Below are 16,438 nucleotides of genomic sequence, written 5' to 3' on the forward strand. Positions count from 1 at the left end.
ATCCATTCGCTTTATAATACAATATACGTAAACGCAAAATAAAAATATTATACAAATATATACTTCGACCTAACAACATTCTATACAAATTATAAATTATAAAACGTCGAACTAATCAACACCATCTGTGGCAAAATAACTGCAACTGCTGATGAGTAAAGTTTAAAAACCCTGAGATATAAGCTTAGCTGCTATACAGACGACGAAACTTATACGGAAAGAGGAATTATCACAGAAAGTTGCATAAATAAACAGAGATGTCGCGTTAGAATACAAACAATTAATTCGAATGAAATAGACAAATATCAACTTGTATTATTATTGTACAACATATGTATACTATTTTTATGTTATTACAAAGAAAAAATATAATATAAAAAATTTTCGGAATATAACTATTAATTTGTATTACATAAATTTAAATTACTTTACGTAGCTACTACTATCAATAGCATTTTGTATGGCAGGAAGGCATTTTACAGAAATTTTATTTCTTACAAAATGTACAAAATTCTTCTTTTTATATTCACTCAAATATTATATTTAGACACATTTGTGAATAATTGTTTACTTTCTTTTAAATTATAAATTTAATTAAGAATAAGATAAACATGAGTTTTTATGTAGGTATTTATTTTTAACTTTTAATAATAATGTCGGTCATATTTTTAATTTTCTTTATCATTCTGTCTTGATCGATGAGCAAAGATTTTACTAAAGATAGATGAGAACTTAAATTTGGTTGTGAAGAATGAGTGGATATTTTAGAGCCTATATTTTTATCGTTGCGTGGATTTTCAACGGGGGAAAGTTTTGTATGATTTATTTTATTTAAGAGTTTATTTTTAAAGTAAATGATTTCTTTGTCACGCTTAGACAACTGGTAACTAACATTGGCAAGTTCTTTTTTAAGAGTTTCCATGTTAGATACAAGTATACTTATTTTGTTTTGGAGAAATCTATTTCTTTGTTCCAAAAGTTGGCACTTTTCGCGTTCATTGCAAAAACCATATTTATGTTTTTCACATTCATTGATAATTGTTTTTAATTGCTCGAGCAACGGTATATCGGAATTATATGAAGAATTCATCTTATTTTTTTGAATTTTATTATATCCTTTGATAATGTGGTTCTTGATGTTATCAAAGGCTTCTTCAAAGATACCATTTCTTTTCGCTAAATGCCTTATCAGTGAAACGTTTTGAATTGAATTTCGGTCCCAGTCTCGGTTATGAAGAATATTGTTTTTCAATTCCCAATCTTGTTTTTCTTTTGAGGATATGAGAAGCTTTACTAAAACTTAATAAACTTGTTTAGGTTTATAAGAATTATGTTACAAAAGTGGACTCACATACGTATTTAGATCAACTTACTCCAACAAATTTTGACGTTCTGGTTTAATCTTTTTATTTGTTTTCTTTTTCTTTGAAGCCGTGATTTGTAAATAACCAGACTGTTAAAAGGCTCCATATCTTCTGGTTTCTCAAATAATTGTTTCTCGGTATAATGAAATCTTAAATTCATTAACATTTATTAAGTTGAATACTAATGATATTGTGTTGTTGTTTTATAACATTTAGCTCATGTGTATACAGTTTTCTACCGGTGACTAATTTCAAAACAAATTATTTAACTACTAGAATATTTTAACCATTCCTATATTGATACAAGAAAAGAGTGAACGATTTTCTAGTGTTCTTCTTACCTCTGTATTTCTCTTGTTATGGCGGTGAGAGCCATGTACATCTTATTTACATCAGAGTCAATAAATCCTACTGAGGAACATTTTGGGTAAACATCTACTGCGTTATTGGCGTCACCACCTTTGCTATCCATGGTTTTTAAAAGGAACTAATTGATTTCTAAATAAGAATTTTAATATTAGATTTTAATACTTCCATAATATTGTTTATAAAAATTGATGTGGATAAATTTATTTTTAAATTTCATTCACATACCCTGTTTTAAAGAGGTAAAATTACTACTAACCTTTTTTATATCAGGAGTTATATTTTTTACTTTATTGTTCAATTTCTATTAAGTATGTTTAGAGTTATATGAAGAAAGTAATAGTTAGAAAAAAGGAAGATGAAAAGTATATCCTAAATAGAATATAATAGTTCATTTTGTATTAGGATAGTTTCAATGCCCTAATGTAATTTGCTGAAGTTATAGGCAAGCCGTATTAGGTTGGTAGCCAATTTTCCGCCCAACACCGACTAGCGAACTGCTATTTCGTTTGTTCGCGAGACAACCGCTTGTGTGGTAACCATTTCACGCTCGATTTCAGTTCCAACACTATAACATACGTATAATGTATAGAGGTCCTGATACCACGCTACGTTAAGCTTTAGGGAATAAGAATTGCATTTAAACATTGACAGTACGTATTACATGTAAGATTACAGTTATTCAGTTATATATATTGCATGTATATACATAAACGTGTTTTGGTTTACTGCTGATTTGAAATGACACGTTTAAGGTATTCTGTATTAGTAGCATTACCTTGTAAGACTATTTTTACAATCTTTGATCTATTTACGTAATTGAACTCTGTATAGTGATTGCGGGTGGTGCAGTGACTAATGATAATGATTCACAACTATATTTTTAAGAATCCTGATCTCCTTACTTAGCCGTTATCCGCACGGTCGGTTTATTTCAATTTCCTTCATAAAAGACGCCATTCTCGGATTTGAAGTAAATTTATCATGCTCGGATAAAGCGGGCACTTTTTGTGCTTTTCTTGTGCCTGGATCTGACCCGAGATCTGTCCACTTAATGTGAATAATGGTGTGCGATGGAAAACGAATGCGGATTTGAACACAAAAGACAACAATGCGAAACGATTTTAAGATTTGATACAAGGATTTCGTTGAGATAATATTGCTTTGATGCGAAGATATCACTGCGAATAACTATTTGACGAATACTCAAGACGACTTTAATAACTTGAAAATACTATGTGGTGACATTATTAAAGATCTACATTATAAAAACACTTTATTTTTTTTCTAAAACAAGAAATATTTACATTTTGTATATATGATATTATTGGCGTTATAAAAATCTATCAATAATTTGACTATTAGTGTCTTGATGAATAAGAAAACCTCACGTGTACATAATTTTTTTTTGGTCCAAGTTTTTATTTAACTTCAATGTTTGTGATTATGTATTCGTTTCAAAACATGGAGCTAAATTTTTAAAGTAGGTTTTTCTTAAATCCACTGTAATTGTAATTGTATGTGTAATTTTTAAATATAACAACTGAATAACTTAATATTGAAATTTCTTACGTGTAATTCCTATGTAATTATAGTATCCCGTGAAATATTGCAAAATTAAATAGGTACAGAAATAAACTTTAAAGGAAATATGTAAACCTTTAAATCGATTACTATAAATATGTAAAGATTGACTGGAAAAACTTGATCAGGGAGGGAAAAAGTATACCTATAATTTATCAAAGAGATAAACTTTTCTATGAAAGCCAATTCTGCATTTATAAGACCTGCAATAATATATGGAGATATGTGCTCAGCTACTATGAATTAAAATGAATAGTAATGGCATGGAGAAAACATGATATGAAATGAATAGTATTGGCGAAGAAAAGACAAATAGGATATGAAATATACTTAATCGTAGGTTAAGTGTTAGAGATGCTGACATCTAAGCGAATTTCCTAGAATACATATTTCTATAGAAAGAGTGATAGTAGGTTAAATGGATGAAAATGTGCAAGAAGACCAAAGAAATGGACAAAATGTGGATGACTTAAGAATAAAAAAGGTACATGACTAAAAACTTATTGGGAACTCAGCCCAAACATATGAAATATAAGAGAAAAGTAGGAATTGAAAATCTTTATGTATAGAATCCTAAAACAAGTATAATTAAAAAATAATTCACGTTGTTGTAGGCTTCAAAAACCTAGTTAAAGTATATATTTTTTTTGGTAAAAGCTAAACTAGTGAAGTTGGAGGAACAACTTTGGACTATCGAGTTGGTGCTATAGAAATGTCGTCACAACGTTTAGTTTCACCTCGAAAAACTCATGAATAAACTTTTGTTTAGCAATAGAGTGTATTTGAATAATATTTGAAAAAAAAAATTGAAATAAACTTCTGTAAACATTTGATATTTATATGCCTGTTATTAAAACAATAACCGGAACTTTTGTTGTCTAAATTGGACGATTAAATATTGACAATAAATTATGTATTGCATGTTTTATAAAATGAAAAATAAAGTGACGATATGGTGACAATATTTTGACAAGATATTTAATGCACGCTGACATTCTGAAATCCACTTCAGGGTGTTATCTTGGGAATGCTAGTATTTTCAGGGTAATCGAATTTTGCTGCAAAACGTCTTGCATCCTATGGCATCATAACTTTGTTTTATAAATCTAAATAAAACTAAACAAACGAGTGATTGAATCGTGTCTAGTACTTTATTTTATTGAATTACTTTCTAACAAGTAACGTGGGCGTATGTAATGTAATTAATAAAAACGTAATTAAGAACAGAGTTCTGATATTAATTTTTACATTTAGTGTAGCAGATTTAATATTGTGTGAAATTTTTAACAACGATTTTAATTTTATAAAGCCATGCGTTTAATAATGCGGGGCCAACGACCGGCAAATATGGTTTTCATAAATATCTCGATAAACTTTCCATACCGAAGTTCAATATAAATTTTAAGTCGAGTATGTAATGAAATTTGAAAATTATGTACGATGAAAAACAAATTTATAATTAACCAACAGAAACAATCTAATGATCCAGATGATACGTAAGTGAGAAAAATTGATTTAAGAATAAAAAAGTATAGCGGGTTAACAAACTAAACTAAACTTCTTTTACTCAAAAAGTTTATGGAAATATCAAAATTAAAAAATAAAAAGAAAAATGTATTAAGGTCAAAGGTAACCCTTAAACCAGTTAAGGTTATAAGTATTAGTATATTCATAGCCACACAATAATTATATAGTACATATATATGTAATTTTCAATGCATATATTTTTGCAAAGGACCGTACCGGATATAAATAGTTAAATGTTCTGCTCTAATACAATTTGTAGTAAACCATGATCCCGATTCTAAGGTCGCATTATCGGATTGGAAAAAAATATAACAAACTTCACTTGATACACAAAATGATGGCTTCATGGATTATGTTAAAGTTGATATTAGTTTGAACGCAGAGGCTGGTACGAGGGTGAGTTTTACAATGTTCATGTGACGGTGAAACCTTTTTGTTAGGTCCTTTGTGCAGAGTATCAGGATGCCCTGGGGGAATGGCCACGATTTCTATTACACCAGTTTTCGGAAGACAATTACCACCAGTGAGTTGAAATAGTTTTTCTATTTACAGAAACTCTTTGAAATATTAGTTTCATTATTGAGAATATATAATTCCGAATGAATAAACCCATATAAAAAATAAAAATATTGAAATTAAAATATTATGTGCAATAAAATGCATTTAGAAGAGATGGCTACAAATGATGCAATAATGTCAGGTCACGTTTGGACAGTATTTTGAGTTGAAAGTTGTGCACCAGCTGTTTTTAGCGGAGATGCGATCTACTTTTGAATAATTTTCTCTTCAATTTTAACGTTTCCACTAAAAACATCTAAGGTAAATGTTTAATAAAAGCTAATTTTTTTTTTATTTAATTCGCCTTAAGTATTTTTAATAATTATAGTATTAGCTGTAAGTCATAAAACGTAATAAAACAATAATGTTTGATAATATTTATATTAAAATTGGAATAAAATGAAATACGTTCAATAACTGTCCCGCATTGTTCTGTAGGTAATGTAGATTACGTGTCACGATAAACAGATCTACGTTGTATGGATATTTAGCTATCGAAATTACAAGGTATTATACAAACGATTCCAGCAAATGGTGTCATTTGTTGAAAATATTTGTCCAACGGTAATGCCAGGTGATTCTGTGAGCTCTGGTAACAATACAGTAAAAACGTTCGATGTAATTATGATCATTTCGCCTGCCATTTCATTAACGGTAACGGCCATCAGCGTTTTACAATGACAATTAAATCAATAGTTTTTTTATTTGCACAAGCGGTTACGATTTCCGACGTGAGTTAAATAAATGAAACTAGTATCTTTCGGATGACTACGCTTATTTTTTTTTTAAACTACATGTCTACTCCCTACGTTTCGGTTACTTTGCAGCAACAACCTATTTTGCAGCAACAAACTTTGCAGCAACCGTGATCACAGGCAGACGAGATATGAATTACTCACACATCTCGTCTTTTTGAATGTTTCGTTTCATTTAAATGAATACTCGCAAAAGTCTTAGATCTCATTGTAAGTTAAATAAGATAGTCAATTATTTTCTTTTACGTATACTTCTTTATATTTCCTTTACATCTGTAAAGTATATAGGAGACATTTTTCTGTAAGAATTTTATAGCAGACGAAGAAAATACACATCCCAAGTATAGTATGTGGGTTCGAGTGAATTTTCTGCTCTGACGCGCTCCGAGATGAAGAGACCTCTAGAAAACTAACTAAAGCTGTACATATAAAGTTCAAACAGAATGTTCATTCTTTGAGCTCCTTTATAAAATACGGTTAAAACGTCACACACCCATTGTTTGTTTAAAATGTTTATGGAAACATCGAAAACTGTAGATGCTACTATATACTATCTCGGACGTACCAATGTAAATATAATTACTAAATAAAAATATACTTGTTTGGTATATATATTTTATGAGTTTGGTTTTGTGGAGGTACGTGGAGTAATTCGGAATTTTGAGGATTATTAAAAAGTATATATAGTAATCTCAAAACCAATTCTGATGTATACTAAATCTTTCACATAAAAAGAATTGATACTTTATATCAACACGTTGCTAACTAACAAACAAACACAATACCATCATCACACAACAAATCCAGACCATGGCAATATTTGCGTGTGTTTCAAATTCCTCTCGCATACGAACGAGCGTTTCACCTGCCATAGTTTATTACCTATTCAACATTCACACAAATAAAAATGTATATTGTATAAGCGAATGGCGAGTGGCGAGTTTGATTTACGAGGGAACGGGCGGCCGGTTGCGTCGCGAGTTGAATAATAACATAGGCTCCACAGACAAACAGAATCCTATTGCTTTATTAGTACTGCCTCTATTAATATTATTTACAGTATCTGTTTGCTAGGAAATTTCCCACAAACAAAATTAAATATAGAGAAGATACATTTGACTTTATTTATTTTCGTAAATGATTATCTGCTAGTATTAGTGTTATAAAGACGTGTGTGTATGCTTATATTGCTACCACACCTAAACTCTATCAAAGCTTCTTAAATAAAAGATGGAACCTGATTAGCTAATATCTGGAAAAAAAAAAAATTACTTTTGTACTTTCTTTATTATGAAAAACCGGATACAAAACTTTTAAATGCAAACGAAACAGCAAATTGTTATCCCTTGTTTCATGTGTAAGGTATTTAAAATAATAACAAGTACCTACCTATTATATTTATATTTTATTACAATTTATATCAAGAAACTGCCAATAGTCGTAGAATTCAGTGGTTCCCAAACTTTTCTTCATCAGGGACCGCCATAATTTTAGTTCACAAATAAATGCGCGAAGTTTATCTTCAAATATAAAGACATTTGCAACGTCTTCTAATTTTCCTGCAAAAAATTGTCTCGTTCGATCAGATAAATTAGGATAAACAGGTTCCAGGTGGCGCTTTAATTTCGCTGGTTTAAGTAGACCTCAAGTGCAGCTGCACATATTACACACTGGACTTTTTTAGTGTTGTTTTTTATAGAAGCGAATCAAAATGTAATATAGCTTTCATCGTATTATCTTTTAGGCACCATTATCTGACAATATAATAGAAAATAAACTAATTTCTCAGTGCAAAAAAAACCGACTGCTATATAACTCTACGGCCGCTATTTTAACAAAACATTCTATGATTTAGATGACCCGATAAATACCTCAGTTATTAAAATTCATTCAGCCGTTTTGCTGCTTTGAGGGAATAAAGAATTGTTAATACGTAGATACGCGTGAAGAATATAAGCTTTTTCTAATAATCAAATAATGAGTTGTCAAATATCTCTCTTCCGCTTTTTTGCTCTTTATTCAATGCTTTATAAAAAGTGTTACACTGATCGGATTTAGTTCAAATATGCGCCGTTTTGTTTTGTTTGTTTTTGTTATCGCTAATCTGTTTCCATCTAGACGGCAACTTTTGTAATACCCATCCCGTAGAAGCCCCCATCTTTATTTGCGAAGAACTCGGACTGGAAGTTGTCACAAGCCTCTTTTGAGTTCAACTTTACATCAACAAGGGCGTTCGCCATAGACAGGAACAAATGGTAATCACTTGGCGCTATGTCCGAGCTATATGGTGGATGCGATAAAACTTCCAATCCGAGCTCCGGTAGATTAGGTCTATCACTACACCTTTCCTGTTGGCCAATTCTGGACACTTCTGGTCGATCACCTCCTTCAAACGGTCCAGTTGTTTACAGTAGATGGTAGAATTAAGCGTCTGGCCATGTGAGAGTAGCTCATAGTGGATGATTCCTTTCACACAGCAAAACCTTCTTAGCTGTCAATCCCGGTTTGGCCACTGTCTAACTCGATGTTTTCCATGATTTGATTGGTTTTCGTCGTCACAAGTCTTCCGCCGACTGACTTACCCATAGTGTCGTTTTCGCCGGTTCTGAATCATCGAAATCATTCCTCCGCGGTTCGAAGTGATAGAACACCATCCCCCAAAACACAATTAATCTCACGGAACGTTTCTCTAGCGGATTTGCCTTTAACGAAGAAAAACTTTAAATAGTGCTAATGACAGCGTTATTGAACTCCATGTTTACACGTATATAACTGTTAAACGCAATATCCAAACTAATCATGCATAGGGTTTAATCGTTTTGTAGGTTATGTCAAGACCTTTAAAATGATTTATAGTATTGCCAAATTCAAGCTCTGTAGCGCTTTATAGACAGCCGCGAAATTCAAAAGACAAAAAAGTGGAAGGGAGATATTTCATAACTTATCTATGCAAAAAAGCATGCATATGCAAGCAATTAATAAAATTGAAATAACAAGTACATTAAAAATATGAAAATTAAAGTCAGACAGGAAGACTAGAAATAAGCAACAAAACACGAATCGAACTCATAGTTTTTTATGTGTCTGTTTTAAAACCTAGTCTTTATCAACTTAAGAACGTCTGAAGTGATATTGACAAAATATGTCACAGAGCTGGATTATACTCCGAAAATGACTTTAAAAAAAGAGGGTTATCTTATAATAGTTAGTTAATTTTAAGATTTCAAACAAGATATGCTTTGCCTTAACCTAAACTAATAAGAAGAATACGACTTCAAAAAATACAATTAAGTAGATAAATAGAATATATAATATGTATTTGTTTTGTAACATCAAAATACCAAATTTATTCTAATTTAGTATTGTTCGGTCGGTAAAAAAACAGGTACGTTCCTAACATAGGTCAGTAAGTACATTAAATTTAGCCCCAAATCTACATAATGATACTTATTTATAGTTTTTCATTAAATTTAATATAATTGTTCATAGAGGAAATTAACTAACGAATAAATTCATTGTCCGCCACTTCAAAGTCCGTCGCACGATACACCTATTTATATTTGCACATGATCTGTCATGAACACATTGTCCAATGGCGGAAACGAAGTGAAATGTGTAGGTACTTACCAATTTTAAAGTCAAATAGGAACAGTACAATCACTTCAGTCTTCCGGACCACCGGTTGGGAACCACTGTCGTAGAAGAATCGGAATACCAACCAAAAACTAATATCGAATGCTCTTTACGGTTAATCATTAAGATTGACCTTTGGATTGCTATTACAAAATTTTCTAATGGGCTTCCTCATGTTCGATACGATTTCTCTTTTAAGTATGTATTCGTAGAAGCCTATGTTTTCATTGTAAACTATTATTGTAATTCAAAAACTTTTCTAATAGCTTTTGTTGCGATTATACCTCTATGTCAAAACTTTGAAACTATGGCTGTTTTGTTTGTAAATTTCCTACTTACGGTATGGATATGATATACGCAATGTTCGTCTCAGAGGTATTAAGAGTCAGTCTGACAGAATTTCTTAAAGGCAGACAACTTCAAGCAAGATTTAAGAACAAGAAATAGCGAAGGGATATTTTCTTGTGCCGTCTATAATATTTATGTATATATTCAATCGAAATATCGATAAGAACTTGTGTACTTTATATTTTTCAGACTCTTTCACACGTTCAGTGTCAACAAAGAGTGCACATAAGGAAATGTCTTTTAATATAGAATATATTTGAGATTGTCTAAATTCATATAAGCATTTTTATGTATATTTGTTAAGAAAAATCCTAATCAACTAATGGAATGAGCTAAGGTTACATCAATAAAGATCCAAATCAGAGAAATCCCAACCTCCGTGATCAAGTTATTTATCCTAAATGTAAATGTTAACGTAAGTAATATTAAAGGAGTTTTTAGTGCGCATAAAAATGAAAGCAATTAGAACCAGATGTTTTCAACAATATAAAAGCTGTTTCGAATTATTTTCAATACGTACAATATGGATGCAATTAAGAGTATGGAGTTGTGCGCTCTGAGATTTGTTTGTTATGAACAGGTGAATTTATTATTTTCTTTACTGTATTGTGTATGTTATATAAAGGGTTTGATTTATTAAGTTATTATGATTTACATATTTGATTTTTAAAGAGCCGGGTAAATAGAAATGAACATGACGTTGTAGTTTTCTCTCGAGGATGTGCTAAGTGGTGAATTAATGATTGATCACTTACGCCGTGGTAAAGGTAGACTTTTTCTACATAATTTGCTGAAAAATGTTTGTATTTGGGTATAAGCTTTCTATTATAATAAATCATTATAGAATACAACCACTCTCTAATCAATATGTTGATAGTCATGCAGGTTATTTTTGATAAAATTATCTATACTAGTAGGACGTAAGTTTTATATTTTAAATATAATTTAGAAAAAAAGAAAATGATAATAAGTAGAATTATTTGTAGTAAAATAAGATAGAAGTTTTCAGAAAAGTAGAAAAATATTAAGGGAAAATTTTTATCCCCCATAATGAGATTGATTTTAAGATGGAAAACTAACGGATTAGGTAATTTTTATCGGTTTGTATAGCTTCTATGCTCGAGGAATGGAGCAGATGTTGTCTGCTAACAAGAAAAACGAAAACACTGTGCTAACGATCCTCCGAGGAAGATACAAATACTGTAAGAAATATTTATGGAGGTTTTTCGAAATGGAATCCCTGAGGAAAGCGGCGACCGAGTGCCCTCCGAAAGCTGAGGAAAACACGTTTCAAATCCCACGCCACGCATAATTCTTAATACAGGGATTATAGAATGGCTTCTTAAGGCTTGGGTGCCAAAAGAAAGATAACAAGCAATTAGTGTGAACTGTGACAAATTTTAGTTACATTAAAAGAAATAAATTTAGCTAAATTCGCTCACTTCGTGTTGTTTATTTGAGTATTTACCTTGGTGTATCTGTTTTTGATTAACAAAAATTTTAACTCATCAATTAGATCATGATGTTTTGTTGTATATTGTTATACTAATCAAACAATTACAGATTTATATAAAACAATATGGACTTGTATTTTGATAATAATTAAATAGCTATTAAACATGAATGTTATGTTACTTGTCATACTTAATTTGTTAATTATTTAAAGCGATTCATGTACGACTGACATTACAGTTTATGCTAATAATTCGTACATTGCATGTATAATGTTGGTTTCGTTAATTGCGTTTGTTTGAGTATAAGTTGATTGTTCTAAATGCTATAGAAAGGAAAGTTAATTTATCTTTGCGGTTGTTGAAATTAATATTTTTTTTTATGTTATTTAATGGTTGATAATAACGTATATATAATAGGTTGCTTGAATGGGTTTCGTACCTATGTTTCATATACACCAGGGCGTCGTAAATATTGCTCAGGACCATAAAATGCATTAGTAAAGTCTGCTTTGAGTAATGCCAGCCCAGCGAGCTTTCACGAGAGAAATAAAATTCTGCAAGTGCGTAAAGTCGTTGGCCTTTTTCAGTGAGAGTCTTGCTACCTTCCCACTTGTAATAATTTCTGAATAAAGCGATATGTAAGTTCATACTCCTTGCTCCTTCGCATTTTAACGAGGACGTATGATTTGTGGTAATTGCATATGTTTGATGCAAATAATTATGTATGTATTGTTACGAAATCATGGTCTCTCGTAACAGATGCTCATACAGAATATTATATTAATAGCATATTTATATAATTATAATATGATAGTAAAGTTATAACTGACATCAACGACCCAGCGATTCAGATAGCGAAATGTACACACCAAGTTAAATTGCAAATATATATTATAACGTATGAGGTTATTTTTCGTTACAATGACGAATTATGAATTTGTTAATATCTATTATTTTAGTGCATTTTGCCTGGTATTTGATAATATTCATAAATTTTAATGAATAAATATCGTGTTATCTTTGCTAACTTATAACTAAACTTTGGGTTAAAAATTTTAACTTTAAATTTTTTATTGGTCCATTATCATTAAAAAAATATCTATAATTGTAAAAAGTAATTTTTCTCATTAATGCAGTTAAAGTATATACTAATAACCTATTTTTTCCTCATAACTATAAAAAGCCACGTCTACTTTTTAGTAGGAATAGTTTAAAAGAGGTATTATATTGCGAACTAAACATCATTTCACTTTGTAAGTTAGAAAATACATACGCGTCTTGAAACGTCCAAGCAAATAGTTGTAAAAGTAAATAAAAAATTGGATTTACTGGAAGTCTGTATGAAATTTTATAATGTTAATAAATTTGGAATATCATAAAAATTATTATTTGTAACATTTATTATTGAAAAATAAATATAAAATGTGAAAAATATTAATATGCCTGTATGGATTTTCCTTTGTGATATTTGTTATTGAAAAGTTTCTTTAAATCACTGCATGAGCAATGTTAATTAAGTAATGGATCCTTGGGGTGTAATCGCGAAGGGATGAACGTAATTAATTAATGGCTATTCATCTCTAACTTTAATGTGATGGGTTTACTCTATGATATAAACCTTGATTTGACTAATTAAATTAATAAGTCATTACATTTTTCGTACACATACATTAAATTAGAAAACAAACCTTTAGAATACATATTTTCACAAGTTAAATATTCATGATTTGATCGTAATAACTGGCAAGTTATTTCGAAGCAACTACATGAAGAATGGAAAGTTTTATAAGAAAGAAGGGACTTCATCGATTGTATTTCTTAAAGTTTGACAGATAATAACAATGAACAAACAGTTCAGATATCTCCGAGCAATATCTCTGTTTTGTGATTTTCTTAAAAAATTCTTTAACGGGTTCCTCATTTCACGAAACAATGCCCCGTTTTTATGACAAATAAAAAAATTAGATTTGCTGTGCGGAACAATTGGCTTTACTTTAAACACGACCGGAAAACTCGTCGCTCAAGAGCGGAAGCGAGAATTTTAGCTTTTCCCTATGATTTTTTTTTGTCGTACTTACATCTAAAACAAAGCGTAATGACCCGCACGGCACGCATTTGTTCACGAACAATCCGAATAGGCCATTTTTCATCTCGAACAATTGAGGGCGGAGCTCCGACACAATTGGCAGAGTATTTTGTCAAGCATTTGTCGCACAAGCGAGGTTTGAGTATACGACATTAAAAGTGCACTCTACACTGCTATAAAGCTTACTTAATCATAGTTTCTGATAAATTGTCGTGTGATATAAATAGTACAGTCATTAGGTGCTTTTTGTAATTTTTCAAAGTCAATAATAAAATCAAAATCAATAAAGCACTTAAATTTTCGAAATATTAATATGGTTTACATTTTTATTTATAAATTAATGCCATCTTATTTTTATATACATATTTTAATTTTTTTTTAGACTAAAATAATAAAACTTTATAAAGCTTATTTAGTTTTCCCTTAAATTCAGGTAATTTTATTCTCCTCATAATCAAAGAGAAAATAAAAAGTGTGAACATGTAGCTGATATCGTGTGAGTTTACTACATATATAGTAATTATCATTACTAAGGAAAACATGCTTCAAATGAACTACATTAATATAAAATAGTTTTCAGAGTGAAGATAGACTTTGTCATAAATTCGCCAAAAAATATTTCCAGACAAAAATAATATCACTATTATTAATCACCTCGAGAGCGTATTGTCCGTAGCGATACTCATAAAATCTCGCCTCTTATGATTTTCATAGCGGCTGGAGGCATTACGTCGGAATTTTTCGTTTTATTTTATGGTGGCGCGTACTGTCACGAAGAAATATTGGCTCTGTGGAATAGCTCATAAAGAAAACAGTTTCCCTTCAACGTTTCTACACACCGTAACTAGCTGCACCTTTTTCATACCTTTACTGTCAGTCATTGTACTCACTACTTAGTTTAATAAACGTAATTATTTCATACTTCTCATTCGTTCCATTAAACGATTGAGTAATTTAACTGAATGTGAGTGAATTTCATAGTCGAGTTATTTTTAGCATAGAAATGCTTGATTGTGGTTGGGAATCGTTTTGCCGGTTCACTTCTCCGATCCCATTCCTCGCACGTCATTATTCAACTTAAGTGGACAGTTTGTGTAAGGTTAGATGTAAGGGAAATCTTTTCCCGAGCAATCCTATAAATATTACTTTATATTTAGTCTATTCATTTTTGAAAGTATAAAACGAGACGAGGAGGTATGTTTGTTATTTGGTTGATAGCCAAAAATTATATTAAATGTAAATTTGGTTTAATAATGCTTTATGCTTTAAACACTCGAACAATAGTTGTGTAGAATAAAGAAGCCAGTAATATTGTAATTTGAAGTTAATATTTGTGACAGTCAATGATTTAATACTGTTCATTTGGCGAGAGCATCATTTTGACATATTGAAATACAATTGTGTTCAGTAGTTAAGTTGAAATGTTTAAATGACATGAAATTTGTTTTAATTGTTGTTAGATTTGTTTACAGTAATACTTTCATAAGGTAGCTATGACAGTGAGGAGATATTTCTTTGATTTGTGATTTTAGACATACGTTGGTTGTAATTAAGTTGTTTTAATAAATCCAATTTCTGATCTAGGTTTCAGGATGAGATTTGGGATAGAATACAAACTTGCTACGGTATTTCTGTCCGCATATTTGCACATTTAACATACATAAATATTTTGGGTACTATGATGATGGGTGAGTTCCGAATTGTTGTTTTTTGTTCAATAATATGTTTCTTGCTAGAATATACTAAGTACCGGTACAAACGATTCACTTTCCAAGTAGGAATATACAACAAATTCATAAAGATGTCTTGCGCTGATAATACGAGTAGCAAGATTGGTGTTGGAAAACTGTTCGACTAGAAGTTCACTTAGAAGGGCTTAACTTGTGCTTTATTGTATCGCCTTTCATGATTATGACTCCTTGGTCCATCATCACCAATAGGATGACATTTTTGTATATTTAATTAAATATATAATTAATTAATTCGGGTTACAAGCGTTATAGCAATATGAGCTTGATGGGAGTGTACTTTTGATTTCTTTTAGCAATCAAGAGTGACGTATTTTCATGACACAGTTGATTCTTTACCCTAAACCGTGGACAGTTGAGGCATATAGGTATTTGAAAAAGAAACAATTTCGATATAAAAAAAACATAATTTTATTTCAAATAAATCGCGAGTTTTATGGATAGAAAGTAACATTTTGAATTAAATAACGAAAAAGTAATCTTAGACAGGAAAATGGTTATTTAGAAAGGGTAAAGCTGAAACTTATAATAAAACGTTGAATTATTAATAAAAAAATACTTATACAAGAAATATGATTGCTGCAATGTTATGCCTAAATATATTGAACTTTGTTTGACATGTCTTATTTAAACATAATACTTTCTTCATATTTGAATTCTTTACATGAATAAGAAAAAAAGTCATATAAAATATTTTTTAGACTTTTTTGTTGAGAAAATTTTGTAAAAAATAATTCAAACAGTACTATTAATAATGTTATATTAGTGAAGTCGATTTACTATCAATGATCTTTAGAACTGTATTCGTTTTCGTAAACTCCAAGATTGACTCTAACAAGGCCGAGGGAGGCGGAGACCTCGTCGGTGATTTCTACTCTTAAAATCCAATTTAAATGCATTCCTCTGTGCCACAGGAGTCCCGATACGCTCCGGGGGCCAATTAACTTATTCATCCTTAACATTTCATTGCTAAAGTTTGCTGCTAATCTTGGATCAGTCTTGACATTTAGTGTTT

General features: G+C 30.6%; 1 protein-coding gene across 2 annotated transcripts; it reads right to left on the reverse strand.

Moving 5' to 3' along the window:
- Positions 1–13: 13 nt before the first annotated feature.
- LOC116766437 (uncharacterized) lies at positions 14–1,947 on the reverse strand. Of its 2 annotated transcripts, none has more exons than XM_032656275.2 (3): positions 1,706–1,947; positions 1,374–1,513; positions 14–1,299 (listed from the first exon to the last, which is right to left on the reverse strand). In XM_032656275.2, the coding sequence occupies exons 1-3, from the start codon at positions 1,834–1,836 to the stop codon at positions 638–640; spliced, it is 933 nt and encodes a 310-aa protein (XP_032512166.2). In that variant the 5' UTR covers positions 1,837–1,947; the 3' UTR covers positions 14–637. The 2 variants fall into 2 exon arrangements, with proteins under 2 accessions (XP_032512166.2, XP_032512168.1); XM_032656277.2 differs by having other exon boundaries at positions 1,217–1,308.
- Positions 1,948–16,438: the final 14,491 nt, after the last annotated feature.

The sequence above is a fragment of the Danaus plexippus genome, chromosome 15 (assembly GCF_018135715.1).
Source record: "Danaus plexippus chromosome 15, MEX_DaPlex, whole genome shotgun sequence".
NCBI classification, from domain to species: domain Eukaryota; kingdom Metazoa; phylum Arthropoda; class Insecta; order Lepidoptera; family Nymphalidae; genus Danaus; species Danaus plexippus.

Coding starts and splice junctions, on each gene's coding strand:
- LOC116766437 (XM_032656275.2), bottom strand. CDS start 1,836: ATGGATAGCAAAGGTGGTGACGCCAATAACGCAGTAGATGTTTACCCA. Junction 1,514..1,705: donor ATAACAAGAGAAATACAGAG/GTAAGAAGAACA, acceptor AATGAATTTAAG/ATTTCATTATACCGAGAAAC. Junction 1,300..1,373: donor GAACGTCAAAATTTGTTGGA/GTAAGTTGATCT, acceptor AAGTTTATTAAG/TTTTAGTAAAGCTTCTCATA.